Genomic DNA, 13,712 nt, shown 5'->3' with positions numbered 1-13,712 from the left:
CATCTATGGCCTTGAAGCATTCATTAACCCTTTCTATAATTAATCATGTTCATAATATAATTCATATAATAATTAACCAGAAGATTAGAGTACCAAGCAAGCTTTTTGATGTGACAATAGGGCACTAATATAAAGTGATCTGCCAAGAGATTTAGGACAATGTCCTTCACAGAGTTCAAAGCTACCATACAAAGAGAGTGAAACTGACCTCCTTGGCTTGTTGCCAAATGTCTATGGGCTAAAAAAGTTATGCTTCATAGCCAATAGGATAAGATACCGTGTGCTATTCCATAACAAGCATTCGTACAAGTAGATTAATTTCCGGATAAGACCAAGGAGGGCAACTATATTTAGAAGGGTACCGTTGGCATTCCAAATTTGGTGGCTTGGGTCCTTCTCAAAATCCCACGAGGAGGGCGACAGGGACAGGAGGATAAGTGGGGCCATCCTTATCCTATCCACGTTATTATTTTCTTTTTATTATTTCATGTCATAAATCTCATCAAAGCTACAAGCCTCAGATTAACGCGAATTAGCAAAAAAGAGCTATAATTAAAAGCTCTTAAGAGAAATAGAAAGACCACAGCTTACAAAATACTAAAACTAGCAGAATAAGTTTCTAAACTAATTAAATATGTCTTTTTGGATTGTTTTTAGACAGTAAGTAGATTGGAATGATTGTAGGCCAAGCCTGAGGTTTCATTTGCCATCTTAAATTTATTATTTTATATTTAAATACTTTCTCTAAAAGAGTTAGATATTTTTGGATTAATATTGAAGTAGTTAAAAATTCTATTAGGCTATCATTGTTCAATGACTAAATATTTTTGTGCGATATTTTATATTTTTCATGACCTTATAATTTTATCTCATGCCTATAACGCCTGTAGATTTTACTATTCTCGTGACAAAGATTAGATAATATATAATTTTAATTGGTTATCACCAATTTTTAGCCCAAGAATTAAAAGGCACCTCCAACATGCTCGCCATGTAGTATAGCTATTAGCCCATAGCTTTAAACAAGCACGCATATACAATATAACATAATATAATATAATATAATAAAGAGGCTATTGGATAAGTTGATAGAGCATCGCCATCGATCGATCACTTGCTAATGATCGCTCAGTTCATCTAATTAAAATCGATACCCTACGTAAGGGTTGATGGTGTTAGTATCCCCTGGTGAATAGGGCAGTGATTAATAGCGGATGATCTCTAGCTTTTTACAAGTTGATATCAATTTGATAAGGTTGAGTCCAGCCTTTCCTTCTTCCAAGTCGATATCAAATTGATAGAGTTAGAAATATCCTCCATTATATACCTCATGCTCACGCAACCACAACCTTGTAAATATTTCCTGGCAAGTATCTCACTTCCTTCATTATCACTCAAAAAAAAGATACATGACCAAATTGATAAGGCGGCAGATGTGGATGCCTGGCCCACGGATTGAGGCGTGCGATGCCATTGCTTTCAAATGGAATCGGATAAGCCCGTGCGCCTCTTCGAGTCAATTTGATCCCAAATGATCATTATATTCTTTTGTTAAGAAAAGGGGACAAACCCACGGCGGTTCCTTCCGCCGCCCACCGTCACCGGTGGTCATCCGGCTTCCTCTATTCATATATGACCATGGATATTAATTATATGATGGGGATCATTTTGTGGTCTCCAAAGCCTACCATTTGATAAGGCATTATTATATGGGGTTTGCACCAAATTCATGCAAAGAGAATACCCAAGTCTAATGCTGCAATCATTATTTAATGAGATGCGCGGTTGAGTTTGCTGATCGGTGATTCAGAAGGATTACTATGGTACGGACCATTTTGATTACTATGGATAGAGTTAGATAGGATACAGAAGCAAGAACTGCTATATCAGGAAGGTGACTCGTAAGTCAAATTTCCAAAGGCCATAGCTTGATTATACAACATCAGATTAAGATAATTTTTGGGTATTTTTTTCTTCTTGAAATGAGGTATTCTTTCGAGATTTACAATGTGGTGTAATGCCTCTTAAGTGACAACACATCCAAATTCCATCGTTTGGGTTCTGAAATGAAACGGTCAAACTGAAAGTTTCTTTTTTTGAGAAAGATTTTGATCGGACGTATCTCCTAATTCGAGTAAAATCAAGCGAAGAGACAGAAGACAAAATTGATGTAAAAGTCGAGATCTACCTTACATAGAATTTTAGTTTTTTCAAGTATATTTCTACCATGCAGGTTTATTTTATGAAAGTAAATCCTATTAAAACTAGACATGAAACCCTACCCGAATTATGCAAGAATGGATCTCGCCGTTATAAATAAAGGCTAAGTATCTTGATTTTATGATTATCAATGAAAAAAAAAGACGTAAACCCTATATTCGTAATCTTTCAATCATTTTTTTAATTTTTTTTTAGATATTTAAGCTTATAAGGTTGAGCAAATTCTTTTTTCTTCCTGATTGGATCTATTGGCCATAGCATATTTAGTTTTGGGCGAAAGCTAAGAAAGAGGGTAAAGGCGAAAGCAGGTCAACCTACTAAATACGGTATGATGATATTGAATAACGAGTATCTTTGGAGTTGGGCCCGGTGAAAGTGCATGGTCAAAAGAAAGATCAGATTACAGAGGCAGCATGTTGAAGCTAAACATACGGCTCATTATATACCGGCTGACACTCCTTTTCATTTGAAAGAAAGCCTTGAGATTAAATTTTGATGGTGACATTCTCAATTACTGTTTCTAAAACTAGAATTAAAGTTTGTATTACACAAAAAAGAACTATGAAAGAAGGATCTTGTAGATATGCAATGTCTTAGCAGGCAACGAACCAGTTGCGGTGCGTTGGCATGCACTGAAGAGCAACAACAGGTCTTGAATTATCATGACTTGGTTTGGGCTGCAAAGCACCCTTTAAATGATGGAAAGAAGCTTCCAATTTTCTGAAGGCATCATAGTTGGGTTTAGCAGTATACAATGCCCAGGCTTGAATGGAACTAGGGCCAGCTGAAAACTTGGTTTGTGGTGGTGTTTCAAATCACTTGGTGGACCATGTAATCCATCACCCACACCAGTCCTATAAACTTTGATTTCCCAATTTTGTGGAACTTAATGACATGGAGACCAAGTAGATAGAAAAAGGATCTGATTGCAGAATGGATTTGTTTGGACTTGGGAGAACTGTTCTACTCCTTAATCCATTGTGATTTAGCTGGAATCTCACTGTGCATTTGATAATGATGGACCCAACGCTCACTTCCATCTTTGTGAATGTTCTTTGGCCACCACTCTGACAAAACTCCATGGGTTTCAGACATGTCTACAACAATGAGAGCTACCAATTTTGTGGGTTAGAAGGGACCTGTCCAGAGTCATTTCCTGGCTCAATAAAAACTCGTAGTCGGAATGTCAGAAGAAGTTTTTACTTAATGTACTGAGATTGGCCCGGATGATCGGGGAGGGATTCTTACAGACTATCTAATGTAGTGTTAGAAGAATGCATGAATTGAGTTATTGCTCAAAGCTGCTATTATGAGTGTCATTCACAAAAGCTAACAAACATGTTTTGAGATGATTCTTAGTCTCTCTTATAATAATGCTGAAGGATTGTTGTAATAAATTTCCTGCAATTGGTGAATGTAGCTGAGATGGCATGGAATTAAGTTATTGTAATAAATATGTTTGAACTGCAGTAATGATTTATAGATTGCTCCTCTGAAATGGAAGCAAAACATTTTCGCTGTAGAATTTGATGAAGATGATTTGACATAAACACATGCTTTAGGATGCCCTTTGGACATGTGAAATGGTAATCTGAATATTTGAAGCCTGCCTTAAACCTACACCAATCTTCCCATGCCACTAATTTGCCACCCTAGTGAAAGACAGTGTACCATACATTACCAATCTTTCCATGCCAACCATCAAAATTAGCCTTACGGCCATGATTGGAGCTAATTCTCCATCCTAACGAACTGAAAATAGTTTGATCATGGTTCGTTTAGATTTGTACATAAACTTATAAACAAAAGTGGCGCTGCCTCTTCCATGCCCTTTATAGTACAAAGGTTCCTCAGTGCCCTCATCAACTCCCCTTTGAACCCTCTATAAATAGATATGGTTATAGAACAAATATATCTTGAAAAAAGCTTAAGCGTATCTTGGAAAAGAGACAGGCACCAAATGGAAATACTCCATATAGTTTGAACCATTAGTTATGATTCTCATAGGGCTAAATGGAATTTAGCAGCAAGACCTGACCATGATAGAACTCCAAGAGGTAAATGTCATCTTGAACACCTTGCTGCAATGTATTCTGCAATTGCTAAGCTGGATGTTAGGCCAGGTGACTCTATTCCGAACAAATTAATGAGTCCAGGAACACCATGAATGTCCTCCCCCTGCAGGCAATGCAACATGAGTTGAGTTTCACAGATAGAAAAGAAAGGGTTAAACATACAGAAGAAAAAAGAACTCAAACAAGGACACGTACAAGAGGCTTGCCAGACTTCAGCCGAAATTCTAGATGGTGATTATCAAAATTCATTTAGTATAAGCTATGGTAATTAAAAGAGTTATTGTTGAATCCTGAAATACCATTGTTTAAATTTTTGGAGTATGTTACTTGAATGAGTTCCAAAAATTTTTAAAATTTACTGATAAAATTCTGATTGAGTGTATTGTACTTGCTTGCATGTTCTCCAAAATTCAGATTAAGGCACATGTTTCATTATCACAAATATAACTTGCAGATTATTCATCACGAGTGCAAGGTAAAGATTCAGCCGGCCATCATATCTTCACTTAAATCATGAGGCTAAAGGCTGGTGCTAATCACTAATGTTTGGTTGACCACCTATTTATCTAAGATATCACCTAGCAATTCTTTATTTTCTCTTACAAAGGTACAGGGTTTTATCCAATTAAAAGAAAACTGGCCATTTGATATAGAAAGTCATTTTCTCTTTTATTGCTCAAAAATAATTAGTGTCATTATCTTGTATACTATTTCCACTCTATTCTTAACTCTGTTGAAAATAATTAGCAATTAACCTCAATAAATGCAGCCTTAATTAAAAAAAACAATTAAAAAATGGGTGTGTCATGCAACTAAAAATTTTGTGATGTACATTTTGTAAAGGCACTGCTGGAAATAAAGCTACAGGTCTCCTTTTAAAATTGCGACACTGAATTAGCTAGAGAAGGAAAGAACTGTCTAACCAACTCAGAATGTTAAGCAAAGACTTTTCTGGTTAGTATTGAGAAATACCTGCCATCTAAAGTTATACAAAAAAAATGAACCAGATCCTTCCTAAATCAAGAAATTCAGCAATAAAAGAACTAGAAAAACTAGATTCTGAGATGCTTTTATAAGTGCAAAAAGAAAGATACCTGAATAACAAAATCCCAAGGAGGTTGTCTTGGACCTGAAAGCTTTGGTCGAATCCCAGAATATCCAGGTTCCAGAGATCCATCTTTTAAATTAGGAAAATACTTCCTGATTTCTGGATAGAATCTACCTGAACGATCAGAGTTGACTGAGTAATCAAACCTGAAGCATGTTTAACATGTAAATTTTCAGAACTTCAAAGAGAGTTGCTAATCATTACAAGTAACTTTATATGCTGGAGAGAAGTCCATATTAAAAGGTCGCTCTGAACAGTAGCTATGCAATTTTTTAACATGTTATTACACTTCATCTGCTTGCCAGATTAACCGGAAGTGTGGATGGTCAGGAAAATTTTCATTAAAACGAACAAACTTCAGTTTTATAATAGAAAATTACGCCTCCTAAAAAAATGTAAAACAGGGATTGGTTGCTCTCCTATGGCATTTAGAGGAAAATCAATGATAATTTTGTTTGTGCAACATATTTGGTTCCATTTTATTTTTTTTTTTGGGTGGGGTGAGTTGTGCTTCTCTTTCAACTCACATTTTGGATAAGGATATTGCCATATAGGTGCCTCCCACTAGAAAGTAACATTAAAAACTCATGAAACCAGAAGCCAGAAAAATTCATTGCAAATATCGAGATATTGAACCATTTATCTTCATCAACTGTTGGATAATAACCCTTTGTGCTAGATAAAGTTTTTTATTAAGGATCCACAGGTAGTTGCTTTGGAAAACTAGAAATGTACATAAGCCTCATGGCTGCAATAAGATGCAGCCAGTTATTATCCATGCCAACTATTTCAATATTTACGCATTCCTGGAGTGTTTTGGAGCTCACATATGAGTTATGGTATAAAAGCCCACAAACAATAATACAATGCTAGTATAACTATACAATGCTCGTATAACTAAGTTTTGTAAAATTACCTATTCAAGAAGCTTGATAAATCATCTATATTATCAATCCATTCAACGTCTGGCCCAAACTTGACAAAGCCATTCAAATCCAGTGTAACATGCACTCCAAGACCACCATCCTCTGGCATTGGATAAATTAAGTGGCTGAAAGGAGACTTAGGTTTAGAGAGAGTGAAGTAGCATCCACGAGCATAATAAGCAGGAGGAACAACTCCCTGCTTAAGGCCATGAAATCTCTTTGCAAGAGGAAGGGCACTCAATCCTGCCGAATTAATTACAAGCTTGGGAATCACTACAAGCTGAGGCAACAAAGGAACATCCTTGGTATGATTTACAAGGTCCTTGCTCTCAGAAATGTGGAGATGGAGGCAATTATCTTCAAAATGACCACCGATAACTGTAGTATTATAAGAGAAAGTAGTTCTAGAAATTTCAGCTTCCCCCTGTATTCATGTAGTTGTGCTAATCAGGATATTTCTTCAAAGCTCTGTTATATTCTTTGCAAATGAATGTAGCATTTCTAACAAAATAAGTCCATATATGACAACTATGAGGTGAACTCTATGATCCACTTGTGCTCAGACTTTATGACAAGATAAACAATCCATAACCATGAGGTAAGTAGGTAACCATGAAAACCTAATTCGGCAACTATTCAAGTTTATTTTAAAAACACAAATCATTAGAAAAGTTACTTGTCACTCAATCACTATCTTAACTGATTGAATGACATAGTTTTACTTATTTAATATGCAGATAAATGTCGTTCCAGAATCAGCAAGGAAAGTTTGATTTTGAAGTAACCTTTTTTAAGTGAGAGTAGCTGTTGATGGGGACATTTTTCCTAGGAGGGCAGTACTTGTACCAAAAAAATTATATACCTCATTGTACTTGATAAATGACATAGTGATACCTCTTTCAAAGAGTACATTTTGCAACACATATTTTTATGGAGCATTAAATTAGCCATATATTGTTAGGATGAATCAATCTAAAAATTCTAGGATGAATAGGACAAAATGAAGAATGTTGCTGTACATACATAACAAGAACTTCAGTCTAATAAGATGTAGAAAGTACCACCAAAGAAAGCATGAATGAGTGAGAATCAACTATCCCGGAACTAGGAGACAGCAATGCTTTGACACACTGAAGTTCCGGTTCCATTTGCATAGCTTGAGATCCCTCCATCATGCGCAGATCTTCAACCCTATTCTCTGTCCCCCGTCTCAACAAATCTTCCAACTTTCGAACTTCTGCAACACTAGTGGCAACTATAAGTTTGCCAGTCTGTTTATGGGGGATTCTCCGATCAAAGCAATACTTGTAAAGCAATTCCTTTCCTTTTACGCAAAGACTTGCCTGTAGAGACATTTCAAAATGCATAAGATTACTCCCAAGTAGCATGGCTCTTGTTTCCTCTTTCCTAATAGATATGAACAACCAAAAACTATAAGTTTGCAACATCCTTGATGTATCCAAACTTTTTACAAGGTAGCAAACACAAACAAGAGTCTAGTTAATGATATAAAAAGACACAGCAGGGAAATTCTAGAGATTATGAGGACTGTGACCACTCAACCTCTCATGATTACCCAAAGATCTTTGCATTCAAGACCAGGTTGTGAAGCACAAGCATAATAGTGATGAAAGGTGGATAAGAAAACGAGATGCACTGCATGATAAACTTGTGAGAGGCAGCCATCCTCTGTTGGGTCAATATTTTGAGAATCCCGAGGCAACAGGTCATATTTTGTCCAAGGAGAAGAAGCTCTCAAGAACACTACCAAGAATGATGTTCCAAACATATCATTGAAATCTATTTGTTGCTAAAGAAATCACATATTTTACATGTCTTTAAAAGTAATGCCTAGTCTTTAATGCGGTGGGCAAACATGTTCCACATCTGATGGTAGAAACCAATCATGAATAGGGCCAGAAAGGCAATGACGGAAGATCACATATGAAGGCTATTACAATGGGGCTGTTTCCTGTATAATAGAAGCAAAAAGGTGCCCAAAGTAAATATTTTGGCTTAGTTTGGCTTGAAAACTTTAACTAAATTTCTATTTCAGCTTAAACAGGGTATTGTGAAGATTTTATAGCATGGTATCATGTGTTCTGACTTCTAAGAGAGAACAACTTCAGGATTAAGTCTCAAACGGGTTCTCTAGTTGTGCTTCTTCCAACACATAATAAAGATTAGAATATCAAGTTGCAAACTTGAAGAGACAATTTACTCCAGACCAAGCAATTAAAGTATTCTAAATGGGAATTTTTGAATACAACAATAAAGATCGAAACTTTATCACGTTAGCATACTTATTTAGACAATGCATCTGAAAAAGACATGAATTACTAAACTAGAAGAGTCCTCAGCCACCTTCTGCAAAAATTCTAACTAAATAAAAGAGAGATTTTGAACCAAGAAACAGGGAAACCTTCTTACTTTCAGGCTTTTGGGAGGGTAGTAGATCCCGGCATGAATCACCTCACTATTCCGAGAACTAGTACCAGTCCCAAACGTAGAGGCGGCCTCCACCACCAAAACATCTCTCCCCTTCAACGCAAATTCTCTCGCCACCGCGATCCCCACCACCCCGGCCCCGATAACCACAACGTCCGCTGTCTCCCTCGGAATCCCCTCCAATCCTCCGGCAAAACCCATCAATCTCGTGCCTCCGAGAACACCGGCGCCGGCGACCTTCCTCCCATATCTCCGAAGCGCTCTCCCCAGCATCGGGACAAATTTGCAATCTCCCGATTAGGGTTTCGACAAATCAGAAACCCTAGCCTCTAAAAAATCGCCGGCGGTATTATCACGCTCCGCGGATGCTTGGAATTAGCTGGGCTTCCAGTTGTCCAATGCAAAATAACGGTCCACAGGAAACGAGAAACGACTTATCTGGGATTGTTTGGAGGTGCAGCATACCGTGATTCACCGAAAATAAAATAAATAAATAAAGCTCTCACCTTGGCCGGCAATTGGGGGGAATTTGAGAGCTCTCTCTCTTCTAGGGTTTGTCTTCGAGCGTTTTCTTTCTCTCTTTTTTATTTTTGGGTGCGGTGGGCGAATGGAGGATGGAGTGCGGAGATGGTTGATCGACATCTCTCAGTGGAATCCTTCTCAGGATCAGTTCTCCTCCCTCGTTTCTCGGCTTCCGCCGCACGAGCAGGCGGCCGTCACCCGGTGAGCACTTCTTTCTCATCTATTATGTTGTTTTTCTTCAAATTGAAATGATAGCTTGTAATATATTATTAGTGACATCTAAATGAACAGAAATGATAAATGTTTGATGCAGTACTGGATAGGATAACTTCTGAGATATTCTTAGTGACTTCTAAAAAGTATGGTGTTTTAACTTTCTTGAAGAAAAAATGAAACGGTATTATGCGGTTTGAGGTCCCTAAGTATCTGGAATTTGTCATCAATTCTACTTCTTTCATTCTATAGTGTGGCAGGATGTTTTGATCTTAAGAGTCGGCCCTTGATCTCTTCTAAAGCCCTCTCTCACCTGGTAAATTCCTTGTACTTGAAACTTTTGCTCTGACCATTTATCCAAAGGTAAATGTGACATTGTGATGTTTCAGAGATAGATAAGAGGGAGGAGCTACAGGGCTTACAAGGAGCGATAAGCAAGCATATGGTGCCTGGTTAGATTAACTATTGTGAGAAGATATGGTCAGTGTGCATAGGAGTTGGAAAGAGCACGAGGTTCAGGGAAATGTTTTTTTTCGAAAAAGAAATTGGATACACTGTTTGCCTTAAACAGGGGGAAGCTGAGCTTTGCTACCTTGTTTTCCTGTGCATGATGATAATATTTGCCTGAAAAATTGCATGGCAGCCAAAGAACATATATAGTGCTCTCGGTTTTAGTATGGTATTGAATTGAATCTTTTTTGGTCTCTACATTGTTATTTTCTTCCCCATTTATAAAGCCATATAAGAACTTAGCTCCTAAAACCACGGCAACTGAAACCAAGAAAGGCTTGTTAGTCTTGATTATAATTTATAAAGGAAGATTGGTTGAGTAAAGAGAGTTCGGCCTTTTTTTCTTTGCACTAATTGATTAGTTTGAGATAATCAAGTTGTTTCTTACCTCTCAATGTTTAACACTTAGAACTGGCTATGTGACAAAACTGGTCATGTATTCATTTTCTAACATCAAACTCACATTTAAATAGGTTTATAAAGTTCGAGGACAGGAAACGAGCACTTGTTAGTCGGTTGCTTCAGTACACAATTGTGCATGAAGTTTTGGGTATTCCATTTGGCAAGATAATCTTGGACCGTACAATTGAGGGAAAACCATATCTGGTATGGCGGTGATTCTATCAAAGTCAGTCTTATCACATCATATTGGTTAAGATCTGCTGTCTAATGAATCAATGTAATATGATCAAGGTACTTGGTTTTTAATTGAATTGTTGCATAAAAATGAAATATTAGTTCAGTATAATCGTCTTACTTACCAAAACAACAACATGTAGTTCAAAATAGGAAGAAAAAGGTGCAGAAAATGTGGTTAGAAGAATCTATTACCAGTTCTATGCTTTCTTTTATAGAAGTTTAAGGGTTTATCAAAAACCCTAAATTTGACAACCTTGCATTACTTTTAGGAGCCTCTTTGAAATATATCTAGATAATCCTATAGCATAAACTTTTTGTTTTGACTTCCCCTTGCGCAAAGATCTCATTCATGAAACTCATAGAGTATCTCATATATCTTTTTGCAGTAAACCTGTATCATTCATAGGTCTTATATTTGGTAATTTGTTTCTATCAATTTAATGCAGAATCTTGAACGGGACTTTCTGCTTCCAAATTTCAACTTCAATGCATCACATCATGGAAACTATGTTGGTATAGCATCTGAATCCGTTTGCCTTGTCGGTTTAGATATTTTTTCTCTCGTCGTCCCTCAGCAAGGAACAACTCTGGAGTTCATCCAGAACTTCTCATCATATTTTACGGTCTTAGAATGGAAGAAAATTGTCAATGCTGGCACTTCAGATGAAATCTTAGCTGAGTTTTGCAGGTACAAGATTATTAGCATGGTTTCTACCATGTTGCATTATGAAGTTTTTGATTTTATCAGTTGCTTCATATTCTAGACAATTGACTTAATAGCATAATGATATTTGCAACTAGTGCGATTATAAATCGCTCCTTATTTTCTAAGAAGCACTGGAAGTCCAATATTTTACTAGATTAATTATACTATCTCAAGCTTCAGATCAAGTTTGTATGCATACAAATATACTTGCTACTAATTATATGAACCTGTGAAGCAGTATCATCACATTGCCACGTACCTGCTGTAGATCATTGAAACTGCTGTGGCTTGTTTTGTAGGTATTGGTGTCTGAAGGAGGCATATGTCAAAGCGATAGGAGCCGGGTTGGGCTTTGGGTTGCACAGATTGGAATTTCATCACACAAATTGGACCCATATATCCATCCGCATTGATGGGGTGGAATCAAGAGAATGGAGATTTTGTCTGTTTGAGCTCGACAAAAGGCATTGGGTTCGTGCATTTTATGTGCTTAGTTCTTTCTTTTGCCCTTTATTCTCTTCTTTAAAATCTAACTCCTTCAAGGCCAGTTTAGATGCATTAACAGTTGTTTAATTATCAAAAGTACGAGCTCTTATACATGTACCATGAATAAACACATTAGTTTTTCAGAACTAATAAATTTGCCCAGTTTCCTTCAGCAAGGTTAAATACTTGCTAGCTATGAGAAGGACTATGTTCTCCATAGTAGATATTTCACAATCTGACACTAAGCCAGTCTGGTGGTCGTCTTTTATTCTTTAAAAAAATTGCATATTTTCTTACAACTGCAGTAGTTTTCTGAATCCTTTTTTGCTCAAATAATGACCATGGCTTAGCAGCTAACAGGCTTCTGATGGAAATTGCAGGCATCTGTTGCCAAAGGACATCCAAGGAAGGCTGTTGAGAGTTATCAGAGGGCATTAACTCATGTAGATATTGAGGATGAAGAGTATTGGAAGAGACTCTGTCTTCCAGAACCAGGTTTCACTCTACGTGCAGTGGAACAACTACTTCCATTATTAAATTGAGAGAACTTTACTGGCATTGGGCATATGCAAATGCATATGATACCTTGATTTAATGCTTCCTTTTTCTTTTCTTTTTTGTGGAGGGGGAGGTGCGGGTTGGAAGTGTTTGCAGAGTTCAATATTAAATATATTACAGAACTTCTAACAGACTGCAGAAGGGAGAAAGAAATGACGGAATCTCACAAAAAAGGCTGTTTTAGTTCTCACTAATCTGCATGACAAAAGTTGGGGACAATTGGTCGCATCTCATGTATGTATGTGGTAGGAGGGGCTTCCAGGATAGAGACATACCATGGGAATTTGTTTTATATTCTTGAACATGGCTAAGTTGTTCTACAGCAAGTGGTGTGATTTATTATTATTATTATTATTATTATTATTATTTTGAGTCTTTTAACTGTCTAAGAACATTTCTTGTCTTCAGAACTATTTATATCATCCTTTAGTCAGATCTCCCAGGTACTTCTAAGTATAATTAGATAATAGTTGTCTGCAACACATTCAGACGCCTTGATTCCTAAATACAAGGTTATTGAGTAAATTTAAATGCTTCTTGTATGCTTGCGGAATCCAGAGAATCTTGGTTGTGCAGCGTTAAATAAGAATTCTCACTCATCAAATACTGCTACCACACATGCCCCCTGTTTTGAGTATAGATTCATCGATTTATGAAAATGAGTTTGATTTTGTAAATAGCTATAAAATGAGTTTCATGAAGAAATTCTTCTTAATCCTATAATAAAATAAGTGGTTTTGTCAAGATCATTAAAGGAGAATTTTTGTTTTAGATTTTGCTCCTATCATGTTCCTAACTATGGTGGTTGAGAATCAAGTGAAAGTTCCATGCCCGTGGATAGATAGTTAATATTTCCTGAACAGTTATTGTTTTCTTTTTGCAGCCTAAATCATTGTTAGTTAAGAAACTTCTTAAGCTTTGTTTTAATAAATTCTGAACTGCTAAGATTTTCGATCAAATCAAGTTAGTATATCGCGTCTAATAGTATGGGCAAGGTAGACTAGGATCCTGTTATTATGAGGACTTGTGACAAGAGGGTTCATAATATTTATAAGCAAAGAGCTCTATGAGATAGATCCTCATCAATCCTCTCATGACAAAGGGAATAGAGAGAAAAGCGATTACTGACGATCTCGAGCAGACCATACAAATGTTCAGCTACAATATGGGATTGCACAGACAAGAAAACATTTATTAGTATCGGATTCATGGTGAAATGCTATATTCTGTAACCAATAGACTTAGATTTTGGATCATACTTTACCACCAAGCCTGAGTCTCAGTAATTACTGCAAATCAAA

General features: G+C 36.7%; 2 protein-coding genes across 7 annotated transcripts; one reads left to right on the top strand and one right to left on the bottom strand.

Annotated features, from left to right (window-relative positions):
- Positions 1-3,710: 3,710 nt before the first annotated feature.
- Positions 3,711-9,730, bottom strand: LOC103705022 (L-2-hydroxyglutarate dehydrogenase, mitochondrial). 4 transcript variants are annotated; one of them, XM_026803841.2, is made up of 6 exons: positions 9,284-9,730; positions 8,760-9,215; positions 7,391-7,672; positions 6,320-6,753; positions 5,390-5,549; positions 3,711-4,401 (listed from the first exon to the last, which is right to left on the bottom strand). In XM_026803841.2, the coding sequence occupies exons 2-6, from the start codon at positions 9,048-9,050 to the stop codon at positions 4,285-4,287; spliced, it is 1,284 nt and encodes a 427-aa protein (XP_026659642.2). In that variant the 5' UTR covers positions 9,051-9,215; positions 9,284-9,730; the 3' UTR covers positions 3,711-4,284. The 4 variants fall into 4 exon arrangements, with proteins under 4 accessions (XP_026659642.2, XP_038988239.1, XP_038988238.1 ...); XM_039132311.1 differs by having other exon boundaries at positions 8,760-9,156; XM_039132310.1 differs by having other exon boundaries at positions 8,760-9,730.
- On the top strand, positions 9,296-12,851 carry LOC103705021 (L-aminoadipate-semialdehyde dehydrogenase-phosphopantetheinyl transferase-like). Of its 3 annotated transcripts, XM_039132313.1 has the most exons (6): positions 9,350-9,500; positions 10,496-10,628; positions 11,108-11,174; positions 11,292-11,349; positions 11,667-11,838; positions 12,234-12,851. In XM_039132313.1, the coding sequence occupies exons 1-6, from the start codon at positions 9,385-9,387 to the stop codon at positions 12,393-12,395; spliced, it is 708 nt and encodes a 235-aa protein (XP_038988241.1). In that variant the 5' UTR covers positions 9,350-9,384; the 3' UTR covers positions 12,396-12,851. The 3 variants fall into 3 exon arrangements, with proteins under 3 accessions (XP_038988242.1, XP_038988241.1, XP_008786817.2); XM_008788595.4 differs by having other exon boundaries at positions 11,108-11,349; XM_039132314.1 differs by lacking the exon at positions 10,496-10,628 and having other exon boundaries at positions 9,296-9,500; positions 11,108-11,349.
- The last annotated feature ends 861 nt before the right edge of the window (positions 12,852-13,712 follow it).

The sequence above is a fragment of the Phoenix dactylifera genome, chromosome 12, assembly GCF_009389715.1.
Source record: "Phoenix dactylifera cultivar Barhee BC4 chromosome 12, palm_55x_up_171113_PBpolish2nd_filt_p, whole genome shotgun sequence".
Classification (NCBI taxonomy): domain Eukaryota; kingdom Viridiplantae; phylum Streptophyta; class Magnoliopsida; order Arecales; family Arecaceae; genus Phoenix; species Phoenix dactylifera.
This window is presented reverse-complemented; position numbering and strand designations above follow the sequence as displayed.